Below are 15409 nucleotides of genomic sequence, written 5' to 3' on the forward strand. Positions count from 1 at the left end.
ACCCCAGTCACTTTCTTGCACGTCCCTTGAGCACTGGTGGTGTAGCGTCATCCTGTTCTACTGCTTGGGCTACACTGGCTAATAGCCCAAGCAGTGAACAGAGATGCAAAGTGGTCAATGGGGTTCCTGTATTCAACTCCCCTAGAGGAGGAAGGGTTCAGCGCTCGAGTCCCCTGCAGCAGAGGAGGTTGAGTGGGCTGCATGTTGCGACAGTGTGATGAAGCTGGCTGGCCTCTGCCTTTGTCGACGACATACCGGCACGGCACTTGGCCAACCAGTTTCATTGAAGAAAAGATGATTCAACGGTCCCCAGACAATGAACTCCTCCGGTGAGTCCTTCAACGTTTCCAAATCCTTGAGCACTTTTCCCTCAAATTCTTCTTCCTTGTATTCCAGTAATAAAAAAAGACTTGAGGCTGTAATTGTTGCCAAAGTTGCATCAACAAAGTATTGAACACAGACTGTGGATACTTATGTACATGCGATTTGTTTATTGTTAGTACATTTGCAAAAATGTTTGAGTAAAACATCTTCTCATAGTCATTTTGGGGTAATGTGTGCAGAATTTTGAGGAAAAAAATTTATTTATTCCATTTTGGGATAAGACTGTAAGGCAGGGGTGTCAAACTCAAATACAGAGTGGGCCAAAATTTAAAACTGAACAAAGCCACGGGCCAAGGTTGAACAAATTAACCTTTTAATAGGGACCCAAACAAGTTTTGCATTGAATATTAAACAAGCAATGCTTATGTAGCTTTATAGTCACATACAAAATCGAGTTTCAAATTATAATGAGTAAAAAATATCAATGGCATATCAAATAAAATGTAAATAAAAATTGGGAGAGCAGGGTTTGGTGGTAGCGGGGGTATATATTGTAGCGTCCCTGAAGAATTAGTGCTGCAAGGGGTTCTGGGTATTTCTTCTGTTGAGTTTATGTTGTGCTACGGTGCGGATGTTCTCCCGAAATGTGTTTGTCATTCTTGTTTGGTGTGGCTTCACAGTGTGGCGCATATTTGTTTAAGTGTTAATGTTGTTTATACGTCCACCTTCAGTGTGACCCTTATGGCTGTTGATCAAGTATGCCTTGCATTCACTTGTGTGTGTTAAAGCAGCATATATTATGTGACTGGACCGGCACGTTGTTTGTATGGCGGAAAAGCGGACGTGACGACAGGCTGTAGAGGACGCTAAAGGCAGTGCCTTCAAGGCACGCCCCCTATATTTTTGTCCGGGTGGAAATCGGGAGAAATTCGGAAGAATGGTTGCCCCGGGAGATTTTCGGGGGGGGCACTGAACTTTGGGAGTCTCCCGGGAAAATCGTGAGGGTTGGCAAGTATGAGTATCAGCAGTGAATGCAGTGTTACAGAGGCATTGCCGCTGTATAATACCGGCGGGCCAGCTTTAATCTTAATTTGATATATTACCTCAAGGGCCAAATGAAATTACACGGCGGGCCAAATTTGGCCCGCGGGCCAGAGTTTGACACCCATGCTGTAAGGTAATAAAATTTGGCAAAAAGTGAAGCGCTGTGAATACTTTCCAGATGCAATGTATGAAAGACCTGTTGTTTATGTAGCGCTACAACCGTCTCCTTGTTGCATCATTGCTAAAATTATGCTGCAAAACAAGAACTACGACATTCATTTTTTTTGTTTTCATTTCACGCCTTTTGCCATTTTGAGACATTATTATTATTATTGCAAAGTATGTATCGCGATGTACCGAGATTCCCAGCCCTACTTTTCACGGTCGTCACTACTTGTACTCTCAGGACATTCAGTCGATCCCAACTAGACTGGTTGGTTTATCTCAGAAGACGTTTCGCCTTTAATCCTAGTAGACTTCATCAGTTCATGCTCTCAGACTTAGATTGGTCAGATCTTGTACGGCGGCTGGTGCCAAAACCTGTGATTCCCAATATTTTGGGCTGGTATTGGTCGATCCAGAGCAATCGTTCTGCCACACAGTACCTCAATGCTAGCGAGGGGAAATTACACTTCAACAACTGTCGTTGGCATTAACAGTAGGATTGCTCGTTTGCATCTGAACAGTTGTTTTTCTCACCACGATCTGGCGGGACCATCCTTGGCCAGGCACACTATCCTGGTGTTGGAGTATACATTTTTGTGGTTTTGGGTCCAGTTGAAATCGACTGAATGTCCTGAGAACACAATAACCTAGATCAGGTGTCGGCAACCCGCACCTCCGGAGCCGCATAGGGCTCTTGGATCACTCAGATTTGGCTCAGCTGCATACTTGCCGACCCCCCCATTGTACCGGGAATTAGGGCTGGGCGATATTGCCTTTTTTATTACCACGAAATATATTACGATATTTTGCCTTAGCCTTGAATGAACACTTGATGCATATAATCACAGCAGTATGATGATTCTATGTGTCTACATTAAAAAATTATTGTTCATACTGCACTAATATATGCTACTTTTAAACGTTCATGCAGAGAAGGAAATCACAACTAAGTCAATTTACCAAAACTGTATTTAGTAAAGTTATTAGCAGGTGACCTTTCAAATGATGCCACATATTAGCAGTAATGCTACTTTTGGTAATGTTTTAAGCACAATACCAATGGCGCGCAATTTACAAAATGCGCAACCGCATTTTGCAAATTTAATGTCAAATCAAATCAAATCAAATGTTTATTGGATTAGTTTTGTCGACATGCAGGCTAACGGGCATATATTTTCCATGTTAGCCTGTATGTCGATGTGTCATTGACCGGGCTAGCATGGTAAGCTACACTAGTGTGATGGTGCTTCGCTCCTAAGCATTCGTTGCAGGAACATACTAGCTTTGTTAGACAAGATCATAGACTGTGTTGGACAATGTAGTTTACATACAAAATGTCCATTTCCATTTATTACAAGTAATACGAAAACGTAAATGCCCGACTTACCTATCAAGGAGAAATTGGCAAGTTTGGCGTCAAATGAAAAAAATCTTCTCCGCCTTCAATCTTCTCCATCTTTCTAAGGCATCCCTGATACAAATCCTGGTTTTGTTCCATCTTTGTCATTAATAAGTTGAGAATTGTAACGAGGCCTTTTAGATTTACTAAGGTCGGACATGTTCAGTAACTTTACCAGTAGCAGCTGCTCGACGAAGAGGGAGGTGCTTAACACACTCACTGACTTTATAATTGGTCAAACGGTGGAGGGCGGGACATCGAAATGAAAACAATAACAACATTTCGGGGCTGTAAAACTAATTTTGAAATGAGCACATCCCGGCTGAACTACTGTTATCAGTTATAGAGGTATTTGAAAAGAACATGATTTATTAATGCCTTTTGACATATCAGGGCCATTTAAGGATGACTTGACATGAAATTATCAAATATGGCACCTGTAACTATTTGAATCGTTTGACAGCCCTAATTGTCGTCTATCGTCCGTTTAAATGGAAACTGCACTTTTTTGGAATTTTGCCGAGCATTCACAGTCGTTATGTGAGACAAGAACACACTTCACTTTCTGTTTTCTGTGCATTCTAAACACTGAAAAACTACTAGCTAAACTATTCCGCCTATGAAGCCCGCAAAAAAACTTTAGAAAAACCTCCATCAAGATTTTGTATAAAGGACATAAGTATATATGTAATGCAGAAGATCCAGAACCTTACATTTTTTAGCCTGAATATAAGGAGGCTGAGCTACTCGTTTTGGAAGCTGGATCTACTCGCTGTGATGCTGACTGATGGGATGGTTGTATCTTTCAGCAGGAGTCTTGTGCTCCCCTTTTAGCTGACGAAATCAGAATAATCCTCACTTCTCAGGTTAAAAAACGCTGACATGAAACGCTGAGATTTGAAAAGCGCCAACAATACTCCATTTACATTTTGTGACTTGAATATTAACCAAGTATTAGTGATATTTTTGTTATTAGCGCTAACACACACAAACTATTTATAGCAAAGTAATCACTACCGTGTGTGCCTATGTTTACATCATCGAGTGATCTTCTGCGTCTTTGCTCCCTGGAAGTTAATTCTACATCACAAATCACGCGTCTCACCTGGACAGAAGACGTCTGAGTAGATATTTCGACAAGTTGGGACACTTTGACAGCAACTTAGGACTCGAAAAGATACTTGGTCCCACCCGCCCCGTTTTTTATGAGGATTATAAGACATTCTTCATCTAAACGGGAATAAATGAACATCCCGGCAGTCGGCATCTTAGTGAAAGCAGACATTGTACAGTAAGTGATGTTTATTATGTTTCTTGGCTCTCATGTAGTGTACAGTGAGAAATAATCAGGGATGAGGAAAAAAGCAAACATCGTAAAGCGTTTTTTTTAATTAATGCGCCGCGTATGCTTAAAAAGATCAAAATACGTAAATATAATATAAAGTTGTCCGTTACTACATTACATATATACTTACATCAAATCATGATGGAGGTGGTTGGATGTTTTTAAGGGCTTTGTAGGCGAATCGCGCGGCTCTCATAGACTCCATTGTCAGCAGACTTTTGATCGCATTTATTTAATATTTAGAATGCATAAAAAACATCCCTCATGTTTTTAATAATGATTGCATGCGACAGGCAAAATTCCCCCAAAAAAGTGCAGTTTCCTTTTAACACTTTTTTAAACTCACTTTCGTAATTTCACCTGCAGTGTCCATTGCAATAAATTATACAAATGAGACGATTGATGTCATCTAGCAACGACTACCAACTTAGCAACTTTCCTTGCTGAGGAGTTGGCAACACTTGTGTCGAAGTGGAGGCACATAAACAAGATCGCATCCTGAAGAGACTCTCAGAAAGTGGTCTGTAAAATAATCCATGCAAAATTTTGACCAGAGAACCACCATTGTATGTGTTTTAAATGTAGAACAAAATCATAATATGATCCTTTTAAGACGTGAACAAAATTGTATTGGTATTGGCAGATCGATTTTGGAACCGGCACCATAAAGCCCTGATGCAAAAAATTCTCAAATACTTGCATTATAAATGAATCCACATTACCTGCTCTCTTGCTAGCAATTTTTCACTATCTAGCTCACAGGTGTCAACCAGATCTTGCCCGCGACATCATTTTATCTGGCCCGCAAACACTTGGAAATGATATGTGTCAATAAAATTTTCTCACTAAATGTAAAGGATTTTTTTCATTTTGACAGAAAAAATATATGTACTGCTTGAAATTGCATACCTTTTAAACTTTAATAGTATCCATTTTTGCAACAAATAATAAAGTATATATCTGTGTTGGCCCTGCGATGAGGAGGCGACTTGTCCAGAGTGTACCCTGCCTTCCGCCCGATTGTAGCTGAGATAGGCGCCAGCGCCCCCCGCGACCCCGAAAAGGAATAAGCGGTAGAAAATGGATGGATGGATGGATAATAAAGTATATTATTATACATTCCAAACATGTTTTTGTCTAAATAATAATACTTAACTTCACAGCAGACTACCCAACAAATTAATAAAAATGTCAATACATTTTACGTTAGATAGATATATAGATAGATAGATAGACAGATAGTACTTTATTGATTCCTTCAGGAGAGTTCCTTCAGGAAAATTTTAATTACAGCAGCAGTGTACAGAGTTGAGATCAATTTAAAAAAAAGTAAAAAGTAAATAATGGGGGTTTAAATGGAAACAAAATAGAGAAATATTATAATAACAATAAAAAATAAAAAGCAACAATGGGAATACAAATATAACAGTAAAATAAGAATATAACAAGAGAAAGTAGGCAGTAGTAACCATGTTATGAAAACGTATTGCACTGTTATTGTTTTATTACTGTAACTTGAAAAAAACTACTGCTGTTTTATGCATTAAAATTCTGTTGACTGAGCTGCCAGTTTTGACTGTGAAATCTACGGTGGTTGTTGTTTTTAACGGTGTATTACTGTAAAAGTTACCAATGATTGTCACACACACATTAGGTGTGGTGAAATTTGTCCTCTGCATTTGACCCATCCCCTTGATCACCTAAAAGGAAAGACTGTACATTTGATTTTACGGTAGAAAAACTGGCAGCTAAGTTGCTAGAATAAAAAAAGAACATGTACTGTTTTCCATTAACAATATAATGTTGTAAAAAACAATGTAAATTAAATTCTGGCAACTAAGCTGCCAGCTTTTCTGTTAAAAAAAAAACCCAAAAACAGTAGTACTGTTTTTCCATTTCCTGTAAAATATTCTAAAAACAAACAACACTATATTTTACAGTAAAATGTTGTAAATGTAAAGTTTTTACTGTAAAACAGACAGTCTGCTTAAAATAATTCATATAATTTATAATGAAATCCAGAGGCTAATTCACACTGTACATTATTCACTGTTACAAGTGGCCCTCTGATGGCAGCCATAACTGCCACATGGCCCTCAATGTAAACCAGTTTGACATCACTGATCTAGGACATACAGAAAACAGTTTGTGTGCTAATCGCACATAAGGATTGTGAACGACGGGCAAGATTCCCCCAAAAGTGCGGTGTGCAGGGTTGTCAAGACGACAATTAAGTGGACATGTCCCGGTCCTCCTGGACGTTTGTTTGCTGACAGCAAGTGTGTGTAACTTGCTGTGGTTCTTTGTCATCATCACCATGCCTTCTTTTCCCCCTCTCTCTCTCTTCTCTCTCTCTCTCCCCATCTTCCTCCTCCACTCTGTCTCCTTCTCTCTAAGACTGGAACCAGACAGAATATGGTCTACCCCCACCTTATGAACGCGGGGAGGCCGGGATTGTTCTGCCGCTGGTCCTGTCCTACATCGCCCCCAGCTGGGTGTCAGTGTTAGGCATTGGTTCTATAGCGGCAGCAGTTATGTCCTCCATGGACTCCACATTGCTGTCATCAGCATCCATGTTCACACAAAACATATACAAGACGACTTTGAGAAAGCAGGTGTGTGTGTGTGAGGGCGTGCGACTGGCTATGCGGCGAAGCGAAGGCGCCGCAATGTTCACCACCTTCTTTCCCTCCCCCTCCGCAGGCCTCGGACAAGGAGCTGCTGTGGGTGGTCCGCGTTAGCGTGGTGCTGGTGGGCGTGGCCGGAACCAGCCTGGCTTTCAAGAAGAACAGCGTGCTGGCGCTCTGGCTGTTGGCGGCGGATCTCCTCTACTGCATCGTGAGCCCGCAGCTCTTCTGCGTGGTGCACCTCCGCTCCGCCAACAGCTACGGCGCCATCTTCGCCTACACGGCGGCGCTGCTGCTGCGCGTGCTGAGCGGCGAGCCGGCCATCGGCCTGCCGCCCCTCATCCTCTACCCGGGCTGGAGGGAAGAGCGGGGCGTGGTCAACCAGTATTTCCCCTTCAGGACTCTGATTGCACTCATCTCTCTGGTGACTCTGCCCCTCGTGTCCTGGCTGGTCCAGCTGGCCTTCACGCGGCAGCTGCTTCCGCAGTCCTGGGACATCTTGGGCGTGTGTCAGCAGCAAACGGAGGCGGTGGAAGAGGAAATTCCCATCCAACTATCCAATGAGGAAAAGAAGTGTATCCATAATACAGCATTATAGATCTCTGCCAAACCTCCTTTTATGCATACAGTGTTTACGCACTCTCACATCTTTTCTATAACACAACAATTAGTTAAAATGGCCACCCCAAAAAAGAAGGAGGCTGTCAAACACAAATGAGTAAAAGACCCGAAAGGCTGCACTCACCTAAAAACAGGCCGTATTTTCCCGACTATAAGCCGCCAGAAGTGGGACTCTTTGGACAATTCACGATTCAATTAAAATGGACAATACAGTACAGGACAAAAGTTTGGACACACCTTTTCACTCCACACGTTTTCTTTATTTTCATGACTCTTTACATTGTAGATTGTCATTGAAGGCATCACAACTATGAATGAATGGAGTTATACACTTAACAAAAAAAGGGGAAATAACTGAAAACATGTTTTATATTCTAATTTGTTCAAAATAGCCGCCCTTTGCTCTGATTACTGCTTTTGCACACTCTTGGCATTCTCTCGATGAGCTTCAAGCACACCTGTGAAGTTAAAACCATTTGACGTGACTACCTCTTGACATTGTAGACTTTCCATCCATCCGTCCATTTTCTACCGCTTATTCCCTTCGGGGTCGCGGGGGGCGCTGGAGCCTATCTCACCTACATTCGGGTGGAAGGCGGGTTACACCCTGGACAAGTCTCCCCCTCATCGCAGGGCATTGTAGATTTTCACTGAACTATGACATTTGACAAGTAAAAACCCTTTCAGGCGACTACCTCTTGAAGCTCATGGAGAGAATGTCAAGAGTGTGCAAAGCAATAATCAGAGCAAAGGGTGGCTATTTAAAAAATTATATATATAGAGTATATATATGGAATATATATATATATATATATATATATATATGTATACCCTCTCATATGTATACCCAGGGGGTGATCAAGGGGATGGGTCAAATGCAGAGGACAAATTTCACCACACGTAGTGTGTGTGTGACAATCATTGGTACTTTAACTTTAACTTAATATGTATATGTGTGTGTGAGTGTGTGTGTGTTTGTGTGTGTGTGTGTGTGTGTATATATATGTATATATATATATATATATATATATATATATGTATGTATAAACTGTTTTTAAGTTAATTCACCTTTTTTTAAGTACATAGCTCCACATGTGTTCATTCATAGTTGTGATGCCTTCAGTGACAATCTACAATGTAAATAGTCATGAAAATAAAGAAAACGCATGGAGAAGGTGTGTCTAAAATGTTTCTTTTTAATTAAATGTCAATAAAAATACCATCTAATCAAAATTTGTAGAACGGTCTCTTCAGCTGCAGAAACTCGCCGTTTTTTCTTGCCTAAACGCCGCACTGAATTGCATAATATGATTAGCAGCAAAGTAGAAAGTCGTCAACGATGTGTTTTTTCGGTGCCCCAAAATAAATACAAAAAAAAAGTATCGACCATGTTTTGAGAGCACCAAAACAAGCTCGCTATTTAGCTAACCATCTAGCTCAGGAGTCTCGGACACACGGCCTGCAAGATGTTATTTCGCGGCTCGCACCCTGCTATGAAAATTTTATGTTAGTGCGGCCCGTGAGTTTTATATGAACGCCGCTTGACAGCGTGATAATTAGCTACCCTCACGACTTTTCAGGGATTCATCCAATTGTCAGGTCAGCCGTTTTTTGCCTAAACTAAAATGTTCAGGGGGGGAAATAATGGCACTGCCTTTAGAGTCCTCTAAACACTGTTCAAACAGTGTGCTGACTCACTCAAATGTTATATCTAGGTTTTGAACGAAATGAAAGTGACTGCAAGACATACTTGGTCAACAGCCATACAGGTCAAACTGAGGGTGGCTGTATAAAAAACTTTAACACTGTTACAAATGCGCCACACTGTGAACCAACACCAAACAAGAATAACAAACACCTTTCGGGAGAACATCCGCACCGTAACACAACATAAACACAACATAACAAATACCCAGACCCCCTTGCAGCACTAACACTTCCGGGCTGCAATATACACCCCCGCTAATACCAAACCCCGCCCACCAACCCTGCCCCCTTCCCCCCCACATTAAACCCCTCCCCTTCCGTGCGTCGGTTGAGGGGGTGTATATTGTAGCATCCGGGAAAAGTTAGGGCTGCAAGGTGTTCTGGGTATTTGTTGTGTTGTGTTACGATGCGAATGTTCTGCCGAAATGTGTTTGTCATTCTTGTTTGGTGTGGGTTCACCGTGTGGTTCATATTTGTAAAAGTGATAAAGTTGTTAATACTGCCACCCTCAATGTGACCTGTATGGCTGTTGACCAAGTATGCCTTGCAGTCGCCCAAGTGTGTCCGTAGAAGTCTATAACTACATGAGGCTGGGCCGGCACGCTGTCTGTATGATGAAAATGCGGACGCGATGACATGTTATAGATGACGTTAAAAGCGGTGCTATCACGGCACGGACTTAATATTGTTGGACGGGTGAAATCGGGAGAAAGGTTTCCCCGGGGGAAGGTCGGAAGGTGTACTGAGGTTTGGGAGTGTCCCGGAAAAATCGGGAGGGTTGGCAAGTTAAAGTTAAGTTAAAGTACCAATGATTGTCACATACACACTAGGTGTGGTGAAATTTGACCCATCCCCTTGATCACCCCCTTGGAAGTGAGGGGAGCAGTGGGCAGCCGCAGTGCCGCGCCCGGGAATCATTTATGGTGATTTAACCCCCAATTCCAACCCTTGATGCTGAGTGCCAAACAGGCAGGCAAGGGGTCCCATGTTTTATAGTCTTTGGGGTTTGAACTCCCAACCTACCGACTTCAGGGCGGACACTCTACCCCAGGGGTAGGGAACCTATGGCTCGCGAGCCAGATGTGGCTCTTTTGATGACTGCATCTGGCTCTCGGATAAATCTGAGCTGACATTGCTTAACACGATAAGTAATGAATAATTCCACTTGTAATCACAGTGTTAAAAATAACGTTCAAAATATAAAACACTCTAGTGCTTTTTTATGTTCAAGCAGTTGCATTAATGGTAAGAAGTAATTTATTTATTATTGGTTAGTGTGGGGCTTGCCCTCCTGAGGGTTCTTCAGACCACCAAGAGTTGACATGAGAGCCTGTTTCAGGGTTACACTATTGTTTAATTTTTTAAAAAGTCTCTCAGTTGCTTTCCAGCAATTGTATTTTTCTATTTTGTTCTCGCTTGCGCTCTGGCTCCAGCCCCAACCCCGTCTCTCCTCCTGGCTGCTGCTTATAACAGAGTGACAGGTGATTAGATAACAAGGCCCAAGTGGGCCTTTTTCGCACCTGTTGCTGATTTTGAGGCCGTTCCTGGCACACCCCGCTTCGCTGCAGGCCTGCAGGCCACGCCCTCCATCACAAATCACTTCAGAATAGCAATGTTATTACAAAGAATAAGAGACTTATTGTACTCTAGAAATGTTGGTCTTACTTAAAATTCACACTTTTACTTGTGTTCAGTTTTAAAAAAATATTTTATGGCTCTTACGTAAATACATTTTGAAATATTTGACTTCTTGGCTCTCTCAGCCAAAAAGGTTCCCGACCCCTGCTCTACCCACTAGGCCACTGAGTATGTTGCTAGGGTGGGAAAGCCATTCAAAGAAGGTGAATTTATTATAAAGTGCATGTTAGATTTTTTTAAGTAACCTTTACTTGCGGCCCAGCCTCACCTAGTTTCTGCATCCAGTGGCCCCCAGGTAAATTGAGTTTGAGACCCCTGATCTAGCTAGATTACTTGTTGTCGCCTGCGTTCGCTCTCCGAGCCGCGATCACTTTGCTGCTAGTCATATTTGGAGGATTACAATCCCAACACTCTTAGTTCCCAACAAGTTGGAGTTCTAGAGTATTTATTAGTACCCAGTGCGAAGGTGCATTTTTGACTTGGCGGATGTAAACAAAGGGCAGCACGGTGAAAGAGGGGCTTGTGCATGTGCCTCACAATACGACGGTCCTGAGTTCAATCCCGGGCTCGGGGTCTTTCTGTGTGGAGTTTGCATGTCCTCCCCGTGACTGTGTGGGTTCCCTCCGGGTACTCCGGCTTCCTCCCTCCTCCAAAGACATGCACCTGGGGATAGGTTGATTGGCGACACTAAATTGGCCGTAGTGTGTAATTGTGAGTGTGAATGTTGTTTGTCTAACTGTGTTGGCCCTGCGATGAGGTGGCGACTTGTCCAAGGTGTACACCGCCTTCAGCCCGAATGCCGCTGAGATAGGCTCCAGCACTTCCCGCGACCCCAAAAGGGACAAGCGGTAGAAAAATGGATGGATTAATGTAAACAAAGGTCACCACACAGGAAGTACTGTATATTACCCGAGGGGGCGTGGCCACAGGATAGAGTTGCCAAATGGGAAATGTTTTCTGAGTCCTTTACATGCATGTTAAAGATTGTTACATGACATTTGACATACTACTGTTATTGAATGATCGACAGCCAAGAGGTTGGTTGATGAGAATGAATTTAAAGGTAAAAAAATTGTGTAGAAATGCACCCGGTTGCAGGAAATGTAGTCTTGAATTTCTAAATGTTCTATTGGGGTTTGCATGGCAGAACTTTGTGTTGACAGGAATTGTCTTAATTTTTTTCTCAAAAGTTGCTCACATTCCTAATATTGAATACGCGGTTTTACATTTATTTTTGTTTCACTAAATACGCATTAATCACTTGCAACTTTTAAAAAAACAAACAGTGCATTTGTAATAAGAAACAGTTGAATTAATTCCTGTTACATTCACTCAGTGAAAACTGCAGCAGAAGTGCAATCTCTCAGTAAGATAGCGGGTCACTGCTGTCAGACAACTTTTAGATCTGTCTGCATGACTTTATTGACTTTACATAAATAATCGATTATATATGTTTACTAATTATAGATGTTTACTAATTGGTTTTGCAATTGCACATGCCACGAGCTGCGATGCATCTAAAAATCGATTACTCCCCCGATCTCTATAAGCAGCTAAAACAATCCTGCATCTTTTATAAGAGTGCGGCCTATTTATGGCTTTTTCTTCGCTAACGGCCATAATGTTTAGTATTCAATAAATAGACACTGAAAAGGTGTTTTTGTTTGTGCTACGGCGCCATCTTTTGTAAAAGTTCGCTCACTGCAGATGCTGCGGGTTGAACATGTACGTCCCGTTTGGTGCCTTGAACCGGAAGTATAAGCGTCAATGGCGTTTCTGCTCGAAAGGATTATTCCTTCATCACCCTGAGCAACGTTTGCTAGTTTTACAATACAACTGATACAATGCTTACTTACTAAACCGTGCCACGTTTGATGTCTGCGTCAGTGTTATCATGCATATTTGTATGTGCTAGCATCATTAGCAGTAGCAAAAATGCTTTACAAGTGTCCATCATCGTATTGATTGATTGAAACTTTTATTAGTAGATTGCACAGTTCAGTACATATTCTGTACAATTGACCACTAAATGGTAACACCCAATATTTTTTTCAACTTGTTTAATACGGGGTCCACGTAAATCAAATCATGGTATTACCTTACAACGGTATTCTTTTTGTATTGTTTGTTTTGCAAATCCACCGTGGATTTATTAAGTCTGGTGGAGATCTAGCTTCCGCAGCTAATGGGTCCGTGACGTTGACTTTGTTTTGTTTGATCAGCCGTTTTACTGCCGTGTTACAGACACCAATTAAGGTATGTAAATTGACTTTTACAAAATATTTTGTAACGGTATATATCTGCGGCTTAAGGCCTGGTGCGGCTAATATATCTAACATAGTTTTCCTCACATTTGGGGGGTGCGGCTTAAAATGGTGTGCTCTATAGCCCAGAAAATACGGTACTTTTTGAGGAGATGGATCCAATTGTCTCTTATGATGCAAACATGGTAAAAAAAAAAATCTGCATTCAGAAAAATAGCAGTTTTTAGGTGTGAGTGCACCCAAATGAAGACCTCAGGATTCCGATGTTAGCTTTTGAAGTTTCTGGGTCCCCCCTCTAGCAGTCACTCATAGAACATCCTCACTAGGCTTTATCCACGATTTCTACTTTCCAGGTGTTATTCTTAATCCACGTGACGTGATGTATGTATTCCTCCAACAGTTGGACCTCTTTGCACTCAGTAAAAACGGATGAAGTTGCCCTCTGAAACTTATTTTAGGTGTTAACTGTTGACCAGTGTGCAGCTGGTGTTGGCAACATTTTCTACTATTTTTCAAAGCGTGTTTATTCAGAAAGAAATGTGACTGCATTGATTAAAAAAAAAAGTGCTTTCCAAAAATTAAATATTTAAAACTGTGTGCAATATGTCTATGTTTTTTGCAGCATAGGGAGCATAGATTTTACATACACGGGATTTGTGGAAAGTGTAGTGCCGCTGTTCGGCCAATAGAGGGCGACACGCGATTATTTGTATAACTCAAACACTTGCGCTGCAGTTTCAAAGTACTCCACTTGGTCGAAAAGTACTTTTTATGCTAATCCATCTCACGTTTTACCTGCAACCCGTAGAGGAGGGTCGCACTATTGCAGCTTGAATTCAAATATAAAAAATGGGAAAATTAATTAATATTATTTTGGGGGATGGGGTTTGACTAAAAATATGACATAAAATCATTATCTGAAATATAAATGACCAACTAAATTAAAACAACAATAATAAAAAGAGGTTTGTTTACATCAAAACAAGCAAAAATCCTAATTTCGAAGGATATTCGTTCTATGTTTTTAAGTCAACATAAGATTTATTTTAAGTTAAATGTTTACTTTTATCTTGTTAAAAAAAATCCCTGGTGGTTTAATGTTGACAGTTGTAAATAAATCAGGATAAAAAAACAACTAACCATTTTGTAAACATAAAACGAAATACACTTTGAATACATATACATAATCTAATATGTCAGCTATTTACATATAATCCAATACAAGAGATATCTAAAAATATGAGGCTTTAAAAAAATCACAACTAAAACTTGATATATATTTGATATAAGTTAGTGGAGGTTTTTTTTTTCATTAAAAACTTGGCGAAAAAATATCTTGAAGGACATGGTTCTCCAACTAAATTTTAAAAATTAGATACACAATTCATATACTATATTGTGTTTTTTTTTTTACATCAAAACAAAACCATAATATTGGGGGATATGCTTCATGATTTGTTTTAAGATAACAGAAAACTTGCCTTAAGCTGAATGTTTTTTCTTGTAAAAATGTTTTTGAATACATATAAAAATACATATATTTTTAATACATATAAATATTCTAACAATAATAAGAATCCAATACAAGACCTGCTTAAAAACATTAGCTTAAAAAAAATCATACCCAAAACATGTGATATATATTAACTATTATTCAGGGGATTAAAACAAATTAAAAATGACCAAAAGTCATGATCTTGAAATATATATGCTTCATACATTTTTTCTAGTTAACAGAAAACTTGCCTGCTATCCCCGTTTAAATAAGAACATTTCTGTTCAGTAGGCCTTTAACTGAAGGCAAGTTTAAAGACTTACTGAAATGGTCCATTCTATGTGTCATACTTGATCATTTCGCGATACTGCCATATTTTTGCTGAAAGGATTTAGTAGAGAACATCCACGATAAAGTTTGCAACTTTATGTGTTAAGAGAAAAGCCCTGCCTCTACCGGAAGTCGCAGACGATGACGTCACACGTGTGATGGCTCCTCACATATTCACATTGATTTTGATGGGAGCCTCCAACAAAAAGTGCTATTCGGACTGAGAAAACCACAATTTCCCCATTAATTTGAGCAAGGATGAAAGATTCATGTTTGAGGATATTGATAGCGACGGACTAGAAAAAAAAAAGATTAAAAAAAAATAAGTTGAAAAAAAACGCGATTGCATTGGGATGGATTCCGATGTTTTTAGACACATTTACTACGATAATTCTGGGAAATCCCTTATCTTTCTATTGTGTTGCTAGTTTTTTAGTGAGTTTAATAGTA

The 15409-nt window shown here is 40.5% G+C and overlaps 1 protein-coding gene across 1 annotated transcript in view; it reads left to right on the top strand.

The window, feature by feature from the left end:
- The window catches only part of LOC133549396 (high affinity choline transporter 1-like), a 73404-nt gene extending 59673 nt beyond the window's left edge, over positions 1–13731 (top strand). Inside the window, exons 8-9 of the mRNA XM_061894770.1 lie at positions 6675–6892; positions 6981–13731. Coding sequence (XP_061750754.1) covers positions 6675–6892; positions 6981–7502 — 740 coding nt within the window. The 3' untranslated portion in view covers positions 7503–13731. The remainder of the gene's footprint in view (positions 1–6674; positions 6893–6980) is intronic.
- The last annotated feature ends 1678 nt before the right edge of the window (positions 13732–15409 follow it).

This window comes from Nerophis ophidion, linkage group LG03 (assembly GCF_033978795.1).
Source record: "Nerophis ophidion isolate RoL-2023_Sa linkage group LG03, RoL_Noph_v1.0, whole genome shotgun sequence".
Classification (NCBI taxonomy): Eukaryota; Metazoa; Chordata; class Actinopteri; order Syngnathiformes; family Syngnathidae; genus Nerophis; species Nerophis ophidion.